This window comes from Chlorocebus sabaeus, chromosome 20 (assembly GCF_047675955.1).
Source record: "Chlorocebus sabaeus isolate Y175 chromosome 20, mChlSab1.0.hap1, whole genome shotgun sequence".
Lineage (NCBI taxonomy): Eukaryota > Metazoa > Chordata > Mammalia > Primates > Cercopithecidae > Chlorocebus > Chlorocebus sabaeus.
The window spans coordinates 47,676,772-47,697,495 of NC_132923.1; the positions used below are offsets into that span (position 1 = coordinate 47,676,772).

The 20,724-nt window shown below is 39.3% G+C and overlaps 1 protein-coding gene and 1 pseudogene across 1 annotated transcript in view; one reads left to right on the forward strand and one right to left on the reverse strand.

Annotated features, from left to right (window-relative positions):
- The first annotated feature begins 12,006 nt into the window (after positions 1–12,006).
- The window catches only part of LOC103224473 (guanylate-binding protein 7), a 41,802-nt gene continuing 33,084 nt past the window's right edge, over positions 12,007–20,724 (forward strand). The window contains exon 1 of the mRNA XM_007978039.3: positions 12,007–12,196. Within this exon, the coding sequence (XP_007976230.1) occupies positions 12,007–12,196 (190 nt within the window). The remainder of the gene's footprint in view (positions 12,197–20,724) is intronic.
- LOC103224472 (isocitrate dehydrogenase [NAD] subunit alpha, mitochondrial pseudogene) lies at positions 16,713–17,936 on the reverse strand (annotated as a pseudogene).

Genomic DNA, 20,724 nt, shown 5'->3' on the forward strand with positions numbered 1-20,724 from the left:
TACAGCTTATCACCTACAGAGTTCTGGAAAAGTTGAAAGAATGAACTGGACACTCAAACAGCTGTTAAAGAAGTCTTGCCAAGAAATTCATCTAAGGTGGGATCAGGTGCTGCCCATTGTCCTTCTCCGAGTCAGGTGCACCCCTACTAACTTAACTGGTTATTTGCCCTATGAGATAGTGTTCGGCCTACCACCCCCGATCATAACTCAGATAAAAGGGGATTTAAAAGAAATTGGGGAATTAACCTTAAGAAGGCAAATGCAAGCCTTAGGTGAGACCATGCAGGAAATACAAGGGTGGGTAAGAGAAAGAATACCTGTTAGCCTCACAGATGCAGTACATCCCTTCCAATCTGGAGACTCTGTCTGGGCCAAACGATGGAACCCAACCACTTTAGGGCCTTTATGGGCTGGTCCCCATATTGTGATCTTGTCTACCCCCACTGCTGTTAAAGTTGCAGGTATCACACCTTGGATTCATCATGGCCAGCTGAAACCAGCAGCAGCTGCCGCCCAGCACCAGTGGACCAGTCACTAAAACCCAGACCACCCAACACAGCTGATCCTGCAGCAAAACCAAGCCACTACTGACAAGGACAACTGCCCTGCTCTCACCACACCAGAGGCTGGTTGATCCATGCACAGCTGAAGCTTGAGGAAACATCGAGCCCTGCTCCAGTCACACAACAGGAAGCTGACTAGTCTACACATGGCCGAAGCCTGAGGAAGTCAATGATAGATAAGTAAATGTGGATTGAATTTACAAACGTAGTTATACTCTTATTTGTACTGATTTTTGCTGTCATGTTATCTTTGCAAATACTGCCAAGCTTGTTGCCCAAAAGGGTGCCCAAACATAGTATAAGTTTAATCATATTAGTAATATTAAAGCCACTGACACTTTCACCTATGGTTATAAAAGGGGACCAGGAAGACTGTCATCATTATATGATAGAAGCCTGGTCTGGAAAATGTGTGACTAAAACTCTGTTATACCAGATCTACTATGAGTGTACAGGGACTCATAGGAACTTTTGTCTACAATCAGACTAGTTATTCTCTCTGTGATCCTGGCAATGGGCAGCCCCAACTAGGTTATGACCCAGAGTTCTTACTCAGTGACTTCTGGTTTCAAGTCCAAATTGGTGAACCCCTAATGTCATCATATACAAACCCTACAAAAACCAGAGTCTGTAAACTTGTAAAGAAAACAAAATTTCCCTTACTCGCATAAAGGGCCTGTGTCCATATATTTTGATGCCTACAAAGCTGCACATCTCAGTAAACTAAATAATATTGGACCATCTGTAAAAATCTAAGACAAAAAGAGTAAGCAGCAGAGCCACCAAGGACAGACATACCACCACCCGAATAATGGTTCTGCAAAGCTACCCACCAGTATCCCAAGATGAGTACGTACTCACTCAAGAAGAAATAGCTAACTGTGGTGCTCTTTACTAATCTACATTTTTGTCGAGCACCAAAAGCAGGGAATGAAGAAGGAATTAATGAAATCAAATATAACCTAATAGTAACAGTAATATAAATTTAAAAATCCTCCTAAAGTTGCTGCGAAGTGTGACCCCCCCCCCCATCCCTTACACTCAAGTTAAAAGAGAATATTAACAGCCTGTCTTCTCTTTATGGTCGGTGGACCTTATCTATACTTCCCAACTCCACATTCCTCAAAGTGTATTCCTCAAAAGCCCAGCGAGTTCCTGCTTACCTCCTGCATGGCTGGAGGGTCACAAGACTGATAACTTTAGGTTGCAAGACATGCTTCTCTCAAGATGTAAGAAATGTTTAATGCTGCCTTTGTTTTTTGCTTCCGTGACTTGCTTCCTGCCTCACATAGTTCCCACCTTAAGATGTTTAAAAGTAGGAAAAGCCCTTTGTTCAGGACTCAGACTTTCTGGACGTGTGCCTGGCTGAGCTGGTGATCATCTTAATTTAATAAACTCTCCTGAGCCTTTTTCAGTCTCTCTGGTCTTTGATTGTCCCATAACATGTCTATAGCCTACCTCAGTAGTGCTATCTTCTCACTTGTTAGGCTGAGCTTGAAGATCTCTCACAGACTCTATTTCTTATGAAAACTCTTCAGGGTTAGAGTAGAAGTTAGGAGTGGAACCTTGTTAGAAATACAAAGGAAAATAGGGCATCTCTCCAAGAATACTAGTGTGAACCATGAAAATTAGAGACAGGTCTTAGTTAATTTAGAAAGTTTATTTTGGCAAGGTTGAGGATGTGCACCCATGACACCGCCTCAGGAGGTCCTGACAACATGTGTCCTGGGTGATCAGAGAACAGTTTGTTTGTTTGTTTGTTTGAGACGGAGTCTATTCTAGGGAGACATGAGACATCGATCAGCATATGTAAGATGAACATTGGTTTGTCCCGGAAAACAGGACAACCCAAAATGGGGAGAGGGCTTCCAGGTCATAGGTAGATAAGAGACAAATGGTTGCATTCTTTTAAGTTTCTCATTAGCCTCACCAATGGAGGCAATCAGGTACAGATTTATCTCAGTGAGCAGAGGGGTGACTCTGAATAGAATGAGAGACAGGTTTGCCCTAATCAGTTCCTAGCTTGACTTTTCCCTTTAGCTTAGTGATTTGGGGCCCAAGATATTTTCCTTTCACACTAGAAATAGTTCACAAAAACAAAAAGCTGAGGAGACAGTGTTGCTTGTCTCCTTTGGCCTCCTTAGATGAAATCGTGTCACATGTATGTACATCTAAGTGGCATCATTGTCTGGATAAAGAGAAAGGAGAACAGCTGCCTCTCTTGTGAGAGAGAGAGGCACCCAAGTGAGAATTCCAACCCACAGCAGAGTGCACCAGATTTTATAGACAGGCTTGAGGAGGTGGTGTCTGATTTACATAGGGACCACAGATTGGCTGGACCAGCTGTGATGTTTATATAACATGCCCAGAAGGCTGGCTACCCCACCCTAAACTTATTATGCAAATGGACTTTCCATTTGGCCGGAACCTCGTTGTCTGATTCTTACTGTACATGTGGCTGACAAAGAGAAGAAAGAATAGAGCCACAATTTGAACATGCCTAGTCCCAGGATCTTGTTGGCACAACTGCCGGTATTCACCTGCGCAAGCTTCTAGCTTGCTGGTATATGTTTGCAGCTCAATTATACAGGTTGCTCTTTGTTAGAAAAGAAAATTATTTGGGGGCTGCTTTTCATTAAAAGGAAAACCTTACCAAGGATGCCCGTACCCTCACTACATGCCTAAATAATTTATTCTTTACTCCTATATCACATTGAATATGATATAGAGAGGAAGTAAAAACATTTAAGCGATGTGTCTGCTCCCAAGGGACGTTCCCTGTCTGTGAAGCAAACACACCCCAAGGTGGACACAGCGAGGTCCTATAGCCTCGCAGGTAGACCAGAGACAGGATCCTGTCTGGAGTGAAGGAAACTGGGCAGCAGCTCCAGTCCCTGAAATACAGCACAACTAGGATAAGTTATCAGGGCTTTGACATACCTTTCACCATATTCATAAAAGCAAACTGTGTGACTAGTTTACTTTTCCTAAACTATAACTGCCCAATGGGTTCACTTTGCCCGCTGCTTAGACACAGCCGATTTATCAAGACAGGGGAATTGCAATGAAGAAAGAGTAATTCACACAGAGCCGGCTATGCGTGAGACCCAAGTTTTATTATTACTCAAATCAGTCTCCCCAAGCATTAGGGGATCAGAGTTCTTAAAGATAATTTGGTGACTAGCGGCTTGGGAAGTGGGAAGTACTGATTGTTCAGGTTGGAGATGGAATCATAGGGGATCGAAGTCAATTTTTCTTGCTGGTTTTTGTTCCTGGGTGGGATGGCAGAACTGGTTCAGCCAGATTACTCGTCTGGGTGGCGTGAGCTGCTTGGGCCAGATGACTGGTCTAGGTGGTGTCAACTGATTCATCAAGTATGGGGTCTGCAAAATATCTCAAGCACTTATCTTAGATTTTGCAATAGTGATGTTATCCCAGGAGCAATTTGGGGAGGTTCAGACTCTTGGAGCCAGAGGCTGCATGACTCATAAACTGTAGTTTCTAATCTTGTAGCTAATTTGTTGGTCCTGCAAAGGCAGACTGGTTCCCAGGCAAGAAGGGGTGTTTTCAGGAAAAGGCTGTTATCAATTTTGTTTCAGAGTCAAACCATGAACTGAATTCCTTCCCAAAGTTAGCTTGGCCTAGGTCCCAGGATGAACACGGACAGGTTAAAGGTTAGAAGCAAGATGGGGTCAGTTAGGTATGATTTCTTTCACTGTCACAATTTCCTCGGTTATAATTTTGGAAAGGTGATTTCAAAGCAACCTTATACTTTAAGCCCCGTGACTTCACTATCGTATCAATCCTATGTCAACGAAAAACCCTTTGTTCTTAATACAGAAGAAAAAGAAAATGCTTCCTGTGCTAAATCACTAAATTACAAAATGTTTATTTCAGACTAGGGCAATTCACATAGTCATTAACCACCTCATGCAACTATATCAAACGCCTTTGATTTCTGTCCACATCAAAAGAATAAGATTTTCCTTTTAAGTACCCTTTCCTACCTGACTTGCCTTAATATAAATACTTCAATTGTATACAATTAAACACTAATGTATGACAGACTTTGTGTGTAGTCATTTCTTATTAAATATCTGTCTTACAAATAAATGACCAATGGATTACAATACCAAATACCCAGCAGAAAATGATTATTTAAATAAGCGATCTTCTTATTCAACAGGAAAATGACTTTCTTGATGTGTATGTGTTTTCCTGGGATGATAATTTAGTCATTGAAAAAAGTCACAATATGCTGGAAAGTATAAAAATAAAAAATAACTCCTAATCTCATCAATGAGTTAGAAATACTGCTAATTTTACAGTACATATCCTACTACTAGGCTTTTGTTCTTTGTCATTGATTTCTAAGTTTTTGATAAATAGAATTATTTAATATGTACCGTGAATTGAATTAATCAACATATTTAAATTTACCTATAGGTAACAACTTTAGTTCTTCTGGAAATGGGTATGTAGGGAAAGTAGTAAATTTAATTCTTTCATATTGTTGGTGAAATAAAAGTTGTAACAAAAATGTTGTCTCCACAAAAATTTAGAAAAAATGGAATACTGTTTTATTATTAACAAGAACCAAATACATGCAGATAGGTATTCTGCAAATGACTGCAAAATCAGGTTGAAAGTTCACAGAATTTATACATCCTAACACATAAGATCTCTTTATACTGCACTATTTTATTTTTATTTTTGTTGTTTGTTGTTGTTATTGTTGAGAGGAAGTCTTACTCTGTTGCCAAGGATGGAGTGTAGTGGCGCGATCTGGGCTCACTGCAACTTCTACCTCCCAGGTTGAAACGATTATTCTGCCTCAGCCTCTCAAGTAGCTGGGATTATAGGCGTGAGCCACCAGACCCAAACCTGTGCCAGCATTTCTTACTTACACATTAAAATTACATATCCAATATATATATAATGCAGATGTAGTGTCTTTTCTTATTCATGTTTTATAAAATAGTTTTTTGAGACAGACTCTCATTCTATCACCCAGGCTGAAGTGCAGTGGTGCTATCTTGGCTCACTGCAACCTCTGCCTCCCAGAAGTGATTTTCCTGCCTCAACTTCCCTAGTAGCTGGGAGTACAGGCATGTACCACCACACCCGGCTATTTTTTTTTTTTTCTATTTTTGTAGAGTCGGGGTTTCACTGTGTTGACCAGGCTAGTCTCAAGCTCCTGACTTCAAGTGATCTGCCCACCTCAGTCTCCCAAAGTGCTGGGATTACAGGTATGAGCCACCTCGCCCAGCATTTACACTACACTGTTTTTAGCTGGTTTATGTACCATGTTTCCTTAGGATCAACGCCATCCTGTTTTCCCATGACAGAACTGACAACATAATTTGCTGTTACATTCTGAATTTTGCTATAGCTTCCTTGTATTCTTCATCCTATGCTCACCTTGGAAATGTGGTAGCTATTTGCTTATCCGAAAGAATATTAAAATTTATCTCCCTTGGAAAAAATGGCTACAGACAGGATAGGCACGGGGCTTAAGCTCCCAAAGTGTCAGGAAGCCTGTCTTTCTGGATATTTCCATTTCAAAAGACATGGAGTCCAGACTCTTGAAGACATCTCTGGGTTGTAAAGCTGGCAATGATATTTAGCCTCTAGAAAGCTCTCTTTATATTCAAAAGGTTAAAGAAAGGACTCTGGCCCACTAGTCTCCAAAGAAACACTCTAAAAACAAGTTGGGGTCTGGCATGGTGGCTCACGCCTGTAATCCCAACACTTTGGGAGGCCAAGGCAGGTGGATCACCTGAGATTGGGAGTTTGAGACCAGCCTGACCAACATAGAGAAACCCCATCTCTACTAAAAATGCAAAATTAGCCGGGTGTGGTAGCTCATGCCTGTAATCCTAGCTACTCAGGAGGCTGAGGCAGGAGAATCACTTGAACCCGGGAGGTGGACGTTACAGTAAGCCAAGATCGCACTATTGCACTCCAGCCTGGGCAACAAGAGAGAAAATCCATCTCAAAAAACAACAAGTTGGGAAAGTGGAATCTTTTTTTCTTATAAATTTATATACCTTTAAATTTTACATAATTCACAAAGATTAATTTTGCCTAGGGCTATTTTTGTTTGCCTGATATAAACAATAGATTTTATTGCTTAGAAAAAGCAGGTGATTTCCCAGCAATAGCTCTGTTTTGAAATAACCCTGCCTTACTTTCACTTTCAATCTCATCAATATTCTCTCTCTCTCTCACACACACACACACACACACACACACACACACACACACACACACACATATACAGGTCTTACTCTCTGCTCTCCATTTCTCTCTCTTTCTTCCCCTTTTCCCACTCTCCTCTCTTTTAGAGACAATATGCCGTAGAGAATCAATGTGATTTTAATCAAATGGATTTTCAAGTTTGAATCTCACTCAATTACTTGCTACCTTAGTGTGTAGCTCAATGGCTTTAGTTAGACATATTAATTACCCATTTTCTGATTATTTTTCCCCCTTGGACAATGGGGATAATAAACACCCTTTATCTTGAGGTATTTTTATATTTAAAATGGTGTGTGTAAAGAATACAGCCTAGAATGGAACTGATGAGGAGAAAACATTGTTACTACACACTAAGCAAACACAGAGGTATTTTAATGAAGTGATTGACAGGAAGACTTCTTGGGCCCAAATCTTATTTAGTAGCTCTGTAATTGTAACAAATTATTAAATCTCTCTTTTAACATTGTGGTAAAACTATTCATGATAAGAATACAATGGGATAATCTATGTAAACAAAATGGGTACTGTCTTCATTATTATTAAATGTTAAGTGCCAAGACCTGAGTTAAGTGCTAATAATTCAAACATGTATAAGACGTGGACATTCCCTCAGAGCACTTACAGTCCTCATTACTAAACGCAAATAATGAGGTCTATTTTAAAAGAGTCTAATATTCAAGTGAATTGAACCTAAATAATATTATATCAAGTTTTCTCATTCCTATACTTCTCAACGTGGCCCACAAACATGAATGTCATTATTTTAAATGATTCAATGAAGTTTTTTTTTTTTAAATAATTACAAGCTGTCTCTAATATGTCTTCCAATAATAAAATTGGAAGATTCTGTTTGAGAAATTATGTCAAATCCTCTCACTAGTGCAGCTGTCAGCAATTTCTTTTATCGTTGCTAAATCACGGACTGTCATATTACTCTATTTATTCGCAGAGGTTGCGTTGCTTTTTACATGTATAAATACAGGTCTCTAGAAAGTCTGGAAAGCCCCATGACATTGGAGAGGTAAGGTAAAAGTCCAAAGTTCCAGCAAGAAAAAAAGAGGGAGAAAGCAGTGCAGCCAAATTCAGAACTAAAGAGAAGAGAATAAAGACTCGTAACTTTCTCATTGAAGCTGCCTTCTTACCAACTCCAGAGGATCTCTACTCTGGGTAAGACTAGGACTTATAAGGATTTTGCGACTTGTAAGGATCCATTAGTTTTCTCTAAGTTGACCATCCCCAAGATACGCTGCAGTTGAGCCAGCTGCAGGATAAAAGTCTAGATGAAATGCTGGCCTTAGGTGACTGCATGTACTTTACTATGCTCTAATTCCTGCTGTGTCAAATTAGGCTTCAGTAGAGGTGGAACAGATATTCAGAGAAGCTAATGTTCTAAGATTATTATTTCTTTTCTGGCACCATCTTAAATTACCGTTATCTTCAAATATCTGCCTAATAGACTCTGTCACTTTCTTTATTGCCAACGTTTATAGCTATAGGTAAATGAAGGTAGGTAACTTGGGATCTGCAAAAAGAGGCAACACATTATTATAATCGAGGAGCTTATAATATCTTTGTGTCACCACCTTTTCTGAGTCAATGATTGATTGATTCCTATTTTATGGTAGCATAGTATATGCTATGGAATTGGACAGACCCATACTGTGTTTTCACTCATCTTCCATAGATACCCAATCTTTTCAGTTTCTGGTTTGCCCTTCTTGCTTGCCAGCAGATCCTGTAGGCCATTGCTATAAGAGGAAATGGGTCACGATCACAGAAAAATAAACGGCGTTTTTGCCATCTTCTGTTGAAGTGATGGGAAGCCAGATAATTTAATAGAAGCCTCCAGTGGAACAAGTCAGCAGTAACCAACTCTATATGGAAGCAAACCACTCTTTATTATAGGACAAAAATGAAAACTATGGTATCTATCATCTATATTTGCTTGTATCTTAAAGAGATTATATATTTTGTATCATGATCACATAAGTTATAAGGATTGAGACATTCAACTTAAAAACATAATATTAAAGCATTACTACAAGAAGGCTGTTCACTCCTTTTAACTTTACAAAATTATCAAAATATTTAATTTATCAAGTACCAGATAAAGATAGCAAGATTACAATTGTGCACATGCTACTCCCTATACGGCAGAGATCAGACAAAAAACAAGCCATGGTTTCTCAAAGAATGTTTCCTGGTGTGACTTCATTACATGAAATAATTAAAAACAATATGCAGACTGATATACATGGAGGCAATAAAGAATCAATCTTAAAATGCAGAGAATTCAAAATCTGGTAACATAATTGAGTCAAAAATCAACAGATAAGTGTCAGGTGCGAGCTATCAGGCTTGCATGAATAACGTGTGAATGCTGATGCACAGTGACAGGAGGAAGCCATTGGGTAACCTGAGTCCCACAGTCTGACCAGATCCTGCCCACAGAGGGGCTTGGAAGAAATCAGGACCAAGGATGGGTTAGAATGGTATCTATGTTTCAAAATATGTAGATATGTATGACACAATGTTCCCTAGATGAAAATTACTATTACTATACACATGAGCTCAGCGAGCTCAGCTTTCCTCAATCCAAAGATCTAAATGTGAACGTGAAAAGCTTCCAAAGAAAGTTTTGTAATTAAGTCAGAAGAGTAAGCGGGGCACCTCGGAAAAATTCCATTTTCTGGAAAATGACATACAAGATGAGCTGGTGGGAATGCAACCTTGTACAACCTTCTGTAGAGGAACTTGGCAATATCTACAAAATGATATACTCTCATCTTTTGACCAAGCAATCCTGTTGGTAGGAATCTATCCTGAAATTACTCCTGTAACAATATAAAAATACACATGCATAAAGTTAGCAGAGTTATTCATTGCAGCATTGTTTGTAATTGCAAAATATTTGAGACAATCTAAATGCCCATACATTGAAGAGTGATTGAATAAACTGGGATATAATCCACATAAAGGAGTAGATACATGTTAAAAGGATTTTAAAAGCTTTCTATGAACAGATGTGGAGGGATTTCCAAATTTCTATATGATATGATCTTCGTGTTAGAAAATGTGAAAAAGAAAATATGTACATTCTCATTTGTGAAAAGAAAATCCAAGAAGGGTAAACCAGAAACTAACAAGATTTGGTATCTATGGAGGATGGGTTGGAATGTGGTAGAAAGAATAGAAGACCAGTGCAATGGGAGTGGAGTGGTAAGAGGAAGGAAAAGTGACACTTCTCTGACTGTAACTTTTTGAAAAGCTCTGAATTTAAGAACCATATTGTTTCACAAACTCAAAAAATAAATCATACTTAAAATCAACCAAGAGACCAAGATGTGAGGGAGGCCAAAGTGAAACAGAAACAGTAACAAATGTAACTAAGTGTTTTACAAATGAATAATTTAACCATACTGAAGAAGGTGGAGAAGGAAAAAACTAACCTAAGCAACTTCGAAGTGCAATGTTTTGAGTGTGTATATAAGGCTAAACACCAAAAGAACTGTACACTAATAATTTTCTGTAGTAAGTAAATTTATTTTTCCACAGACTTATTATCAATTTTGATACTACTATATGAATATACTAGGATTGAGCAAGGAAACAAGTGTATTACGTATTAGGAGACCAAAGTCTAGCTTATTTAGAGAAAATAGTTTAAAAAGGAAAGTCAAAAGCTTGAATGAGCTCAGATGTGTTGGATTGGAACTGGAAATATCAACAGAATCTCAAGCTTTATTACAGAAATGTACAAATAAAAATAAATATAGATGTGTGCTAGTATACATACATATATTTCTCACATTTGCCCCTGAGTGGGTCTAGAAATAATTAACACACCTAGAGAGATATCTTGGTGTCAAAATACCATTATCCAGTGAAAGAAACCAAAGATACTGGGAGAAATGGTGGTTTCTAGGGATAAAGCAAGAAAAATGCAGATGTGTTTTCTAGAATATGTTGTGAAGCCAAAAAGAAAAGAAGCACTGAAAATATGATGGAAGCATGTGAAAAAGAAAAAGAAAAAAAAATGGATCCAGCTTGAAGAAGCTCTCAATGACAAAATCTAGGACAAGTTAAGTAACAAAATAAATATTGATTGTAAAGTATTGAAACCCTCAGAGTAAAACTAATATCTCTGAGTCTGCATTGATACAAGTAAATGATTAAATGAGCAAACAAAATAAATAAAGAAGGAACAGCCCTTGCTTATGGTAGAACTCCAGTTAATAAACATAGAAAGAATGACTATAATAGAAAATCTATTTTGTCAAACACCACAAAAAGAATCATCAATAAAAACTAAGAAAACTGAGAAAACAACAACAACAACAAAAAAGTATGATGAGATTGTATTTGCATAGTCTCCAAACTGTTTCTCAAAATGGAAACTTTTTAGTGACAAAGTGGCACATAACTCTTTACCATGGAGAAATCTGAAATCTGGCAGCAAGAACTTTAACCAAGTAATCAAAGTTAAGGTCGCAGCACCAGAAAAAGTCATGTCAACATCATGAATCCCTTAATACAAGACACTGAAAATGGCAGAACATCACTTCTGTGACATTTGCAAAAAAAAATGCCTAACTTCAATCAACGAGGAAACATCAGAAAACTCCAAAGTGAAAGATATTCCTCAAAATCAAAGGCCAGTACTATTCTAAAATGTCAAAGACATGAAAGACAAAAAAAGAATAAGGAACTATCAAAAATGCAAGAAAACTACAGAAACATAATGACTAAATGCAATGAGGGATCCTGGATTGGATCGTGAAGCAGAAGGACATTAGTGGGAAACTGGTGAAATGTCAATAAGGAGTGTAAATTAGTTATCATTGTATCAATGTTAAAATCCTGGTTTCAGTAATTGCTCTATGGTTATGTAAAATATTAACATTAGGGGAAGCCAGGGAAATGGTATATGGGCACTCTTCATACCTATCGTGCATCTTTTCTATAAGTCTGTTTCAAAATTAAATTATTTTAAAAGGCAGTCAGTGGCCCAGTCCATAGGACAGCCTTAAAGGGCCACAGGTCTTCTTAGAAATGCACAAGAAACAATGTTCAAGAATAATAAACAAAAATTTATGCCCTATTGTAGAATTCAGCTCAATTGACTGACCAGACATTGCTTTCTGCTTCATTTTTTCCTTGCAGACAAAGGAACGGTCCCAACATGGCATCAGCGATCCACATGCCAGGCCCAGTATGCCTCATTGAAAACACTGAAGGGCATCTGGTGGTGAATTCAGAAGCTCTGGAGATCCTCTCTGCCATTACACAGCCTGTAGCAGTGGTGGCAATTGTGGGCCTCTACCGCACAGGCAAATCCTACCTGATGAACAAGCTGGCTGGGAAGAACAAAGGTGAGTGGCACCAGCAAAGCATGGATGAGCCCCATCTGTCCAGTTACACAGTCAGTATCCAGTTTGAAGATGGGATGAAAGAAAGTTAGTGTTGGGGATAAATATTGATAGCTAACTTTGAATTCATCGGCGAACTCTTTGCATTCACTCCGGAGGATTGGAGTCAACTGACTCTCCCCACTTTGCCTTTATCTACACATTTCATATATAAATAAGGTATTAATAAAAAATTAAATAATAATGCATTATTCAATATTTACTAAAATATTTATGTAGTAATAGCAAATTTCCACAGAACTTTAAGATCAAATGAATGTTTCAATACATATTGGATATTCTAATTTCTCTAATTTTTGTAATTAAGGTCACTATTGGTTATAATTTATCTCTTTTACATTAAGCTATAGTGTCAGGGACTCAGTGTGGCTTATAAAGCACCAAGTTACCAGTCAGAAGCCTGATGTTAAAGTGTAGTTTGTATGTCCTTCTAACTAAGCCAATCAGTTACTATTTCTACTCTTCATTTTCATCATTCAGGAAATGAATGATTTGACTACCATATCTTGAGTTCCTCTGTCAACTCAAAATAACAACAGATAGTCACTCTCCAAAGAAATGAATATATTCAGGAATAAGTAGGGGATTTGTAAATTCTGGAAATGCATATAACAAATCATAGGCCAGGCGCGGTGGCTCAAGCCTGTAATCCCAGCACTTTGGGAGGCCAAGACGGGTGGATCACGAGGTCAGGAGATCAAGACCATCCTGGCTAACAGGGTGAAACCCTGTCTCTACTAAAAAAATACAAAAAACTAGCCGGGCGAGGTGGCAGGTGCCTGTAGTCCCAGCTACTCGGGAGGCTGAGGCAGGAGAATGGCGTGAACCCGGGAGGCGGAGCTTGCAGTGAGCCGAGATCCAGCCACTGCACTCCAGCCTGGGCGACAGAGCGAGACTCCGTCTCAAAAAAACAAAACAAAACAAAACAAAAAAACAAATCATAAGTTCATCTGAAAATGTTAAGGCAGTGAGAAACTTTTAAAGGCAAAAAGGAGACATATATGCCAGTTGATGTAAAATGAAAGTTCACTGGTTTACAGGTTCATATTGCAGGTGAGGACATGTGCATTGGCTGCTGCTTGAGAGAGTTTTATGGAGAGAACCCTGACTGCAGGGACCCTGATGGCAGCAAGTAAGGCCACTTGCAAGATTGTGGTTAGGACTGGCTATTACTGGAAGTACAGAAGTAGCCTTTGTTGCAAGGTTGTAGTTTGGCAATGTCCTAATGCCAATTTCCACCACAAGAAAGTATACATGAAAGCCCTTCCTTCATGAACTCCTGACTCCATCTTGTTAGGGTTTGGCATAAGTGACTCCATTTTGCTTCTGACAACTTTTGCAGTTCCCCCTTTGATCAAGATCTTTCTCTGAAAGCATCTCTGATCAATCATCCTGTAGTTATGTATTATGTGTTCCTCAGTGCTTGGATGCACTTGATTTGGTTGGTTTGTTCCCAAGTCGGTCCCAAGTGATTGGTGACTGGGAGTCAGTTTCAAAACACTTTTAGCCACATTTGAGCAACAAGGATGTTTGGAAGGAGTGGGTTTCAGGCTAATTCTCCCTGGAATTCATTATGAAGTCAATTTTTTCAATTCCACATTTTCCACATATCCTTTAAGTGCTGAGCCAGCATTATTATCTCAGGAGTGCCATTTCTGCAGAAGTCAGACAGGTAACAGGTGCAAAGCTTAAAGAAAATAATGCAAAGCAAAACCAACAGGAGCATAACAAATTCATTTTGGATGATGGTTCTGAACCAAGAGCTCAATTAAACAAATTAAAAGACCATGTGGGACTGGGTAAGATTTGGTATAGGTATTGAGTCTTTTACATAGTTTGGTTAGTGATTCTATTATTTAGTATCTCATGACTTGGTTAAATTAAAGCCGAGAGTGCTAACTCTGTAAAAAGGGATCACTGGTAAAATTTGAACAAAAAGTTGTGTTAAGAATATTGCCAAAGTTATTCACTACATGGAAGAAAGCATCTCTTAGATCATGTAAAGATTTGGGATTGGCATGACAGATCCGACATTCCATCAAGTGCCCTCAGAAGCTGATGATTATGAAATTATAACTATGGCATTATCCTGTCAAATGAAAAAGAAGGCACAAGCAAAGAAAATTTAAGAAGGATAATAGTCTCATTTTTGTAAGTATTGTTCTATCATTCTTAGAAAAAGCTGTCCATGGCATGAAATCATCAACTTCTCATACTGGTTTACACACTAAATGTCTTTGGGTATGGCATGGAGTGGTTTGGTGAACTTTCTGTGTGGTCTAAACATGAGACATGAGACTCATCCCTTGAAATTTACATTGAGTTGTGTAGCTTTAGTGTGTAGAGCTTCAGGAACAGAGCAGATTTTTATTTTAGCAATTCCAGACCAGAAAATTGGGTTGGACAAACCTAGAAGAATTGAAAATTTAGTCCAGGTTGTAGGTAAATAATAATAAACTCAAAAGCAATGCATAGGGCTGCAATTTAATAACAGATGAAGTATAGTTTTCCTTTCTTAATCATAAATTTTCTTGTCTAGTCATTCCAGTTTTTACCAAGATAAGGCTTCTTTGTTTGCAGAATAAATTTAACCTCATCAAACAAAGCCTGATTATACAAGTACAGCAAGAATAGTCAAGAGACTCTTTTACATTTGCTTTGTTGACCCTTTAAGCCAATTAAATAGAGCCCTTTCACATATCTTGTAAGCCAATTAAATAGAGTTCTTTCACATATCTTGGAAGAAAATTATTACAAACGCAAAACATGCAAACATAAATACACACACAAGCAAAGATCACTGGGTTTTCCACAAAGGACAGCTAAATCCAAACTATTTTTCTGAAAAAATAGAATAAGTTAAGGTTACTTGCTCAAATGGCTAACCTTTGAGATTTTTCATTTGCCTTTAACTGTTAATTCTGTGGAGGCTGTGGACTAAATTTGGGGTAAACTGCAGTTTCCACAACAGTTTGTTTTCTTTTATTATTTTTTAAACTTGAGGCTGAGTTTCGCTCTTGTTGCCCAGGCTGGAATGCAATGGCGCGACCTCGGCTCACCGCAACCTCCGCCTCCCGGGTTCAAGCGATTCTCCTGCCTGGGAATACAGGAGCCCGCCACCACACCCGGCTAATTTTTTTGTGTGTGTTTTTAGTAGAGACGGAGTTTCTCCATGTTGGTCAGGCTCCTCTTGAACTCCCCAACTCAGGTGATCCGCCCGCCTCAGCCTCCCACAATGCTGGGGATTACAGGTGTGAGCCACCACGCAATGTTATACAAGGGCCAAGGGAGGCCATGAGTTGTCTTTGGTTGTGGGGCCAGAGGGTAATTGTTCATGAAAATAGTGAGTGTATGAAGATTAAGAAAATCATGCTGCAGTGGAAGATAAGGGAGAGGAAGGCAGGAAGGGAAAGGAGATGCCTGAGGGTCAAAAGCTGAGCCCAAGCCTAAGCCCAAGCTCAAGCCCCGGCATGGCACAATATTTTGAATTAACTCAGGCTGAGTTGCCTGCAATCTTTGGAATGTCATCTTATACTGGTAATGCTGAGGCAGAGGGTAGTAACTGGTGCTTTGGGATAGGAGAAGGGGAAGTTACTGAAATACAAACTTAATAGTCAGCATCCCGAGTTCCTCAATTGCAGCCAAAATAACATGTGTTCAGGCCTTTCCGCAGTATCGCCCCCAGAACTACTAGCTGTAGTGTGGTCCATTCCCAGACAGCAACATGAAAGAATAAGTTTACAATACACTCAGCCCTTCTGGCTTAAAATTAGGGGCTCAGAGGCTCTGACAACTCATGATGCTGAAAATGCCTCCAATGAAAATGAAGTACTAGCTCTCTGCTTCATTAAAAGCTCTTGAAAAGAATATTAAATCTCAAGACCGCAAAATAACTGAATGCACAATACATTTTTTGTGTCTTTGTATCCAATATGTTACCTTTGTCTTATTAATAAAAATTATCTCTTTCATTACATATTTCTTGGATGTGAAGTTTTTATTCATACTCAGTAATTTCTGTGAAGGACAAATCTGTCTCTATTTTCCATTTCATTTAGAAATATACCACATTCACTCTTTTTGATGTGAACTTTCCCAGGAAATTTCTCTTGTGCCCATTTAGTTTTATAAGAGTGTCATTTTGTGCCATTATATCAATATCCTGTTTTATTTCCATTATGTTTTTCAAAAACCAAAGAAAACAAGGTTTTTCTTTAAAAATTTGACATTTTCTCTTGTTAATTCTGTGTCCTGATATTTACAGCTGAAGAGAAACTATTTTAACTTAAGTGTAAGATGGTTTAGAATAGCAAGTGATACAGTCCACTCAGAGTTTACAAAAAAAAACATTTACCAGGTAGACACTTAATAAACAAAATAAGCACTTGGAGAAAGTTCTTTGAAAACAGACCTAGGGACATCCACCTGCATCTTTTGCACAGATTTTGTTAAGAAAAGGCCAGATCTAAAAATGTATTGTCAAGAAACAAGTAAACCAAAGCATACATAGGTAGGTATTCTAAACAGAGGTTTATGTGGGGTCCATTTAGAGTGACTGATGCAAATACCAGTTGTAGAAGCGTTAATCTAAATCTTTTACTCGGCGACAGATTTCCTCTGTGAAGTCTGAGCATTTTGCATTGCCTCCCAAATCTTTTGTCAAGCTCTTTCCATCCTTAATCGTAGCAAAACACGCGGCCTCAATTCTTGCAGCATGGTCAAAAAGTCCCATGTGGCGCAACATCATCACGGCACCGAGCAGGAGGCCTGTGGGATTCGCCATGTCCTTGCCTGCAATGTCTAGAGTCGTCCCATGAATCGACTCAAAAATTGCAACCCCATTGGCTCCACTGTTGCCACTTGGTGTCACACCAAGACCTCCAATCAATCCTGCACACAGGTCACTAAGGATGTCTCCATACAAATTTGGCATAACAAGAACATCAAATTGGGAAGGATATTGTACCATATTCAAACATACTGTATCAAGGTACATCTCATTAAATTTAATATCTTTACAGTTTTCTGCAACTTCCCTGCATTTTTGTAGAAAAAGCCCATCTAACATCCGCATGATGTTGGCTTTGTGCACTGCCGTGACGTTGTTCCTGCGGTTGTTCCGGGCATACTCAAAGGCAAACTCAGCAATGGGCTTGCTCGCCCCCTCGGTGATGAGCTTGATACTCTGCACAACTCCATCAATGATCACATGCTCAATTCCACTGTATTCTCTTTCTGTGTTTTCTCGAATGGTCACAATATTTACATCGGTGTAAGGGGTTTTATAGCCTTCGATAGAGACACATGGTCGGACATTTGTGTAAAGCTCAAATGTTTTGCGCAGCGGCAAATTCATAGATGGGTGACCGGCTGCTATTGGGGTCTTCAAAGGGCCTTTCAAGCCCATCTTGTTCTTATCCATGGACTCTTTAGCCTCCGAAGGGATCGTCCACTTTCCTCCAGGTCCTTGAATGGCAGTGACGTTCCACTCCTCCCACTGAATAGGTGCTTAGGCAGTATCAAAAATCTTCATAACTGGAGCTGAAATTTCTGGGGCAATACCATCTCCTGGAATTAAAGTCACTGGCTGAACAACATCAGTAAAACCTCTAGTCACCTGTTTTGGGTTGTGGAATACCCCCAGCAGCAGACAGACCTTGGAGATCCACCCGGGCCCAGCCATCGCTTCCCCTCCTGGCTCCGCAGAGACCGACCCCTTCCAATTTTAAATTCTCTTCTTAAAATGCAGTTCTTGAAAGTTCATCTGGAATGTCCTACATAATGGCCATTGTAATTCTAAATTACTTTTGGTGTAATTTCCCCATCAATTGAGAAGTGTGCATGAGATGGACCATAAATATAGCTGGCTAGAGTCCCAGAAGAAAGATTATTCTGGCATGCCTTTAAATTTGGGTGTCTTATTTTGTTTCTCATTAATCTCTGAAAAGAAAAAAATAAAATCCTATGAATCTGGTTGGGAATGTCAGAAGTTTGGACTGGTGTTTTGTTTTATAATATACCCGGTCCAGGGTATGTGTTTTAGTTGGCGGACAATCATTGCCTTTGTTGTCCAACCCATGACCACATTTTCCCTGTTGAATAGAAATTTTCTTAAGTGTGGCAGATGCTCTAATAGTAATCTTGCCTATCCATGGCCTGTTTACCTTCACACAAAATACTTCATCTTCAGAGATTGGAGTCACTCATTAATGATGGCACTGCCTTAACTGGTTTAAATTGGTCAATCCATGCCTACTGTTTGGTACATTTATTTTTGCATTTGGCAGATGTTCAGAAGTAAGAAAAGACTCAATTCACCAAAATTTTAAATCAGGCAGGCAGACCAAACAAAATATTAAACCAGGCATGGAGAAGTTAAAAAAAAAAAAAAAGAGGACTCACCAGAAGGACAATGTTCTTATCTCATAAAGGGCTTGCCAGAAAAGGCAAAGTCGTTTTTAGGCTAAGGAGGGATTCAAGGCTTTTTATTGAGGTGACCTTATCCAAATAAGATCCTGAACCAGACAAAAAGAAGGGATTTTAACCCAAGGGGAGACTCAACACAGGACAAAAGGTCAGATGTGGAAACGAACAGATCAAAGGGCTCAACAAGGGAATACCACTCATGGTTTCAGGGGCTGCTGATCATTCCAAGATGAGCTCACTTTAGATCCCACTTCTGATGCCAGATTATGTCAAGCTAAAGTAACAACAGAGAAAGTAGCTCTCCAAAGAAATGAGTTTATTTAAGAATGAGCAGGGGACCATATGCATACCAATTCAGGTATGCACACTATAATAAATCATAGGTTGGTTGAGACAGTGGGAACTTTAAAGATAAAAAGGAGAAGTACACACAGGGTGTTTTGAAACAAAAGTTTATTTGTTTACAAGAGCTTACTCACAGGACTTAATATGTGTACTGGCTGTTGCTAAGAGAGAGTCTTCACAGAAGGGACCCTGATTGCAGGGACTCTGATTGCAAGTTAGACCACTTGAAGTTTACAGTTAAGACTGGCTATTACTGGAAAGATGTCCTCAGAATATTAGCCTTTGTTGCGAGGTTGTGGATTGGCAACATCTTCAGTGGCAGTTCCCATCACAGGAAAGTGTGCACGAGAGCTTTTCCTTCATGGTCTGCTGACTTCATTGCATTCAAGTTTGGCATTTTGATGCTGATAACTTTCACACTTTCAGCCTTTAAAATTCTAGAACTCTTTTACTAGTCCGAGGTATAACTTTTTAATTCCTGCAGTATTCTAATACCTCATGGATTTTCTTAAATATTTTGCTGATTTTTGTCATCATCCATCTGAAACACTTCAGTGGGTTCCATTACTAACAAATCTGGTCTACTTGGCTACATACTCAGGAGTTCAAATCACAGATTCCTCAACTAAATTTCAAGATTTTATTCTCACTACTCCACTCCTGGAAACCATTTCAACAGACCATACTAGAGTGGATGCTTTATACTGTCCTTTCCATGTCAGAATCTCCTCCATTTGGATATCCTTCTGTTCAGGTGGCACCTGCATAAGGAAAAAGAGTCACCACATGAAGATGAGCCCAGCACTTGGACCTTTGTCTCAGCCCTCTCCCTAATTTTACTTATGAATGCATGCTTTTTTCTTCCTCTTGAGCGTTGCATAAAAATACACAGGTGTCTTAGTCTGTGTCTGCCACTAGGACAAAATACATTACACAGGGTAATTTATAAATAATAAAAACTAATTTCTCACAGATCTGGAGGTTGGGAAGTCCAAGATTAAGGCACAAGGTGATTCAATGTCTAGTGAGGGCTTGTTACTCACAGAGGGGGTTTCCCATTGTCCCCAAATGGCAGAAGGAACAATCAAATTCTCTCAAGGTCTTTATATATATATATACACACACACACACACACACACACACACACACACTTTAAGTCCGGGGATATATGTGCAGAATGTGCAGGTTTGTTACATAGGTATACAGGTGCCATGGTGGTTTGCTGCACCCATCAACCTGTCATCTACATTAGGCATTTCTTCTAATGCTATCCCTCCCCTAGCCCCCATCCCCCAACAGGCCCCGGCGTGTGATGTTCCCCTCCCTGTGTCCATGTGTTCCCATTGTTTGACCCCCACTTATGAGTGAGAACATGTGGTGTTTGGTTTTCTGTTCCTGTGTTAGTTTGCTGAGAATGATGGTTTCCAGCTTCATCCGTGTCCCTGCAAAGGACATGAACTCATCCCTCAAGGCCTTTTATAAGGGCATTAACTTTGCTACTGAAGACATGACCTTTCATGACTTAATCACTTCTGACTTCTTTTTTATTTTGAGATGGAGTCTCACTCTGTTGCCAGGCTGGAGTGCAGTGATGCAATCTCGGCTCACTGCAATCTCTCCGCTTCCTGGGTTCAAGTGATTCCCTGGCCTCAGCCTCCCAAGTAGCTGGGACTACACGCGCGTACCACCATGTCCGGCTA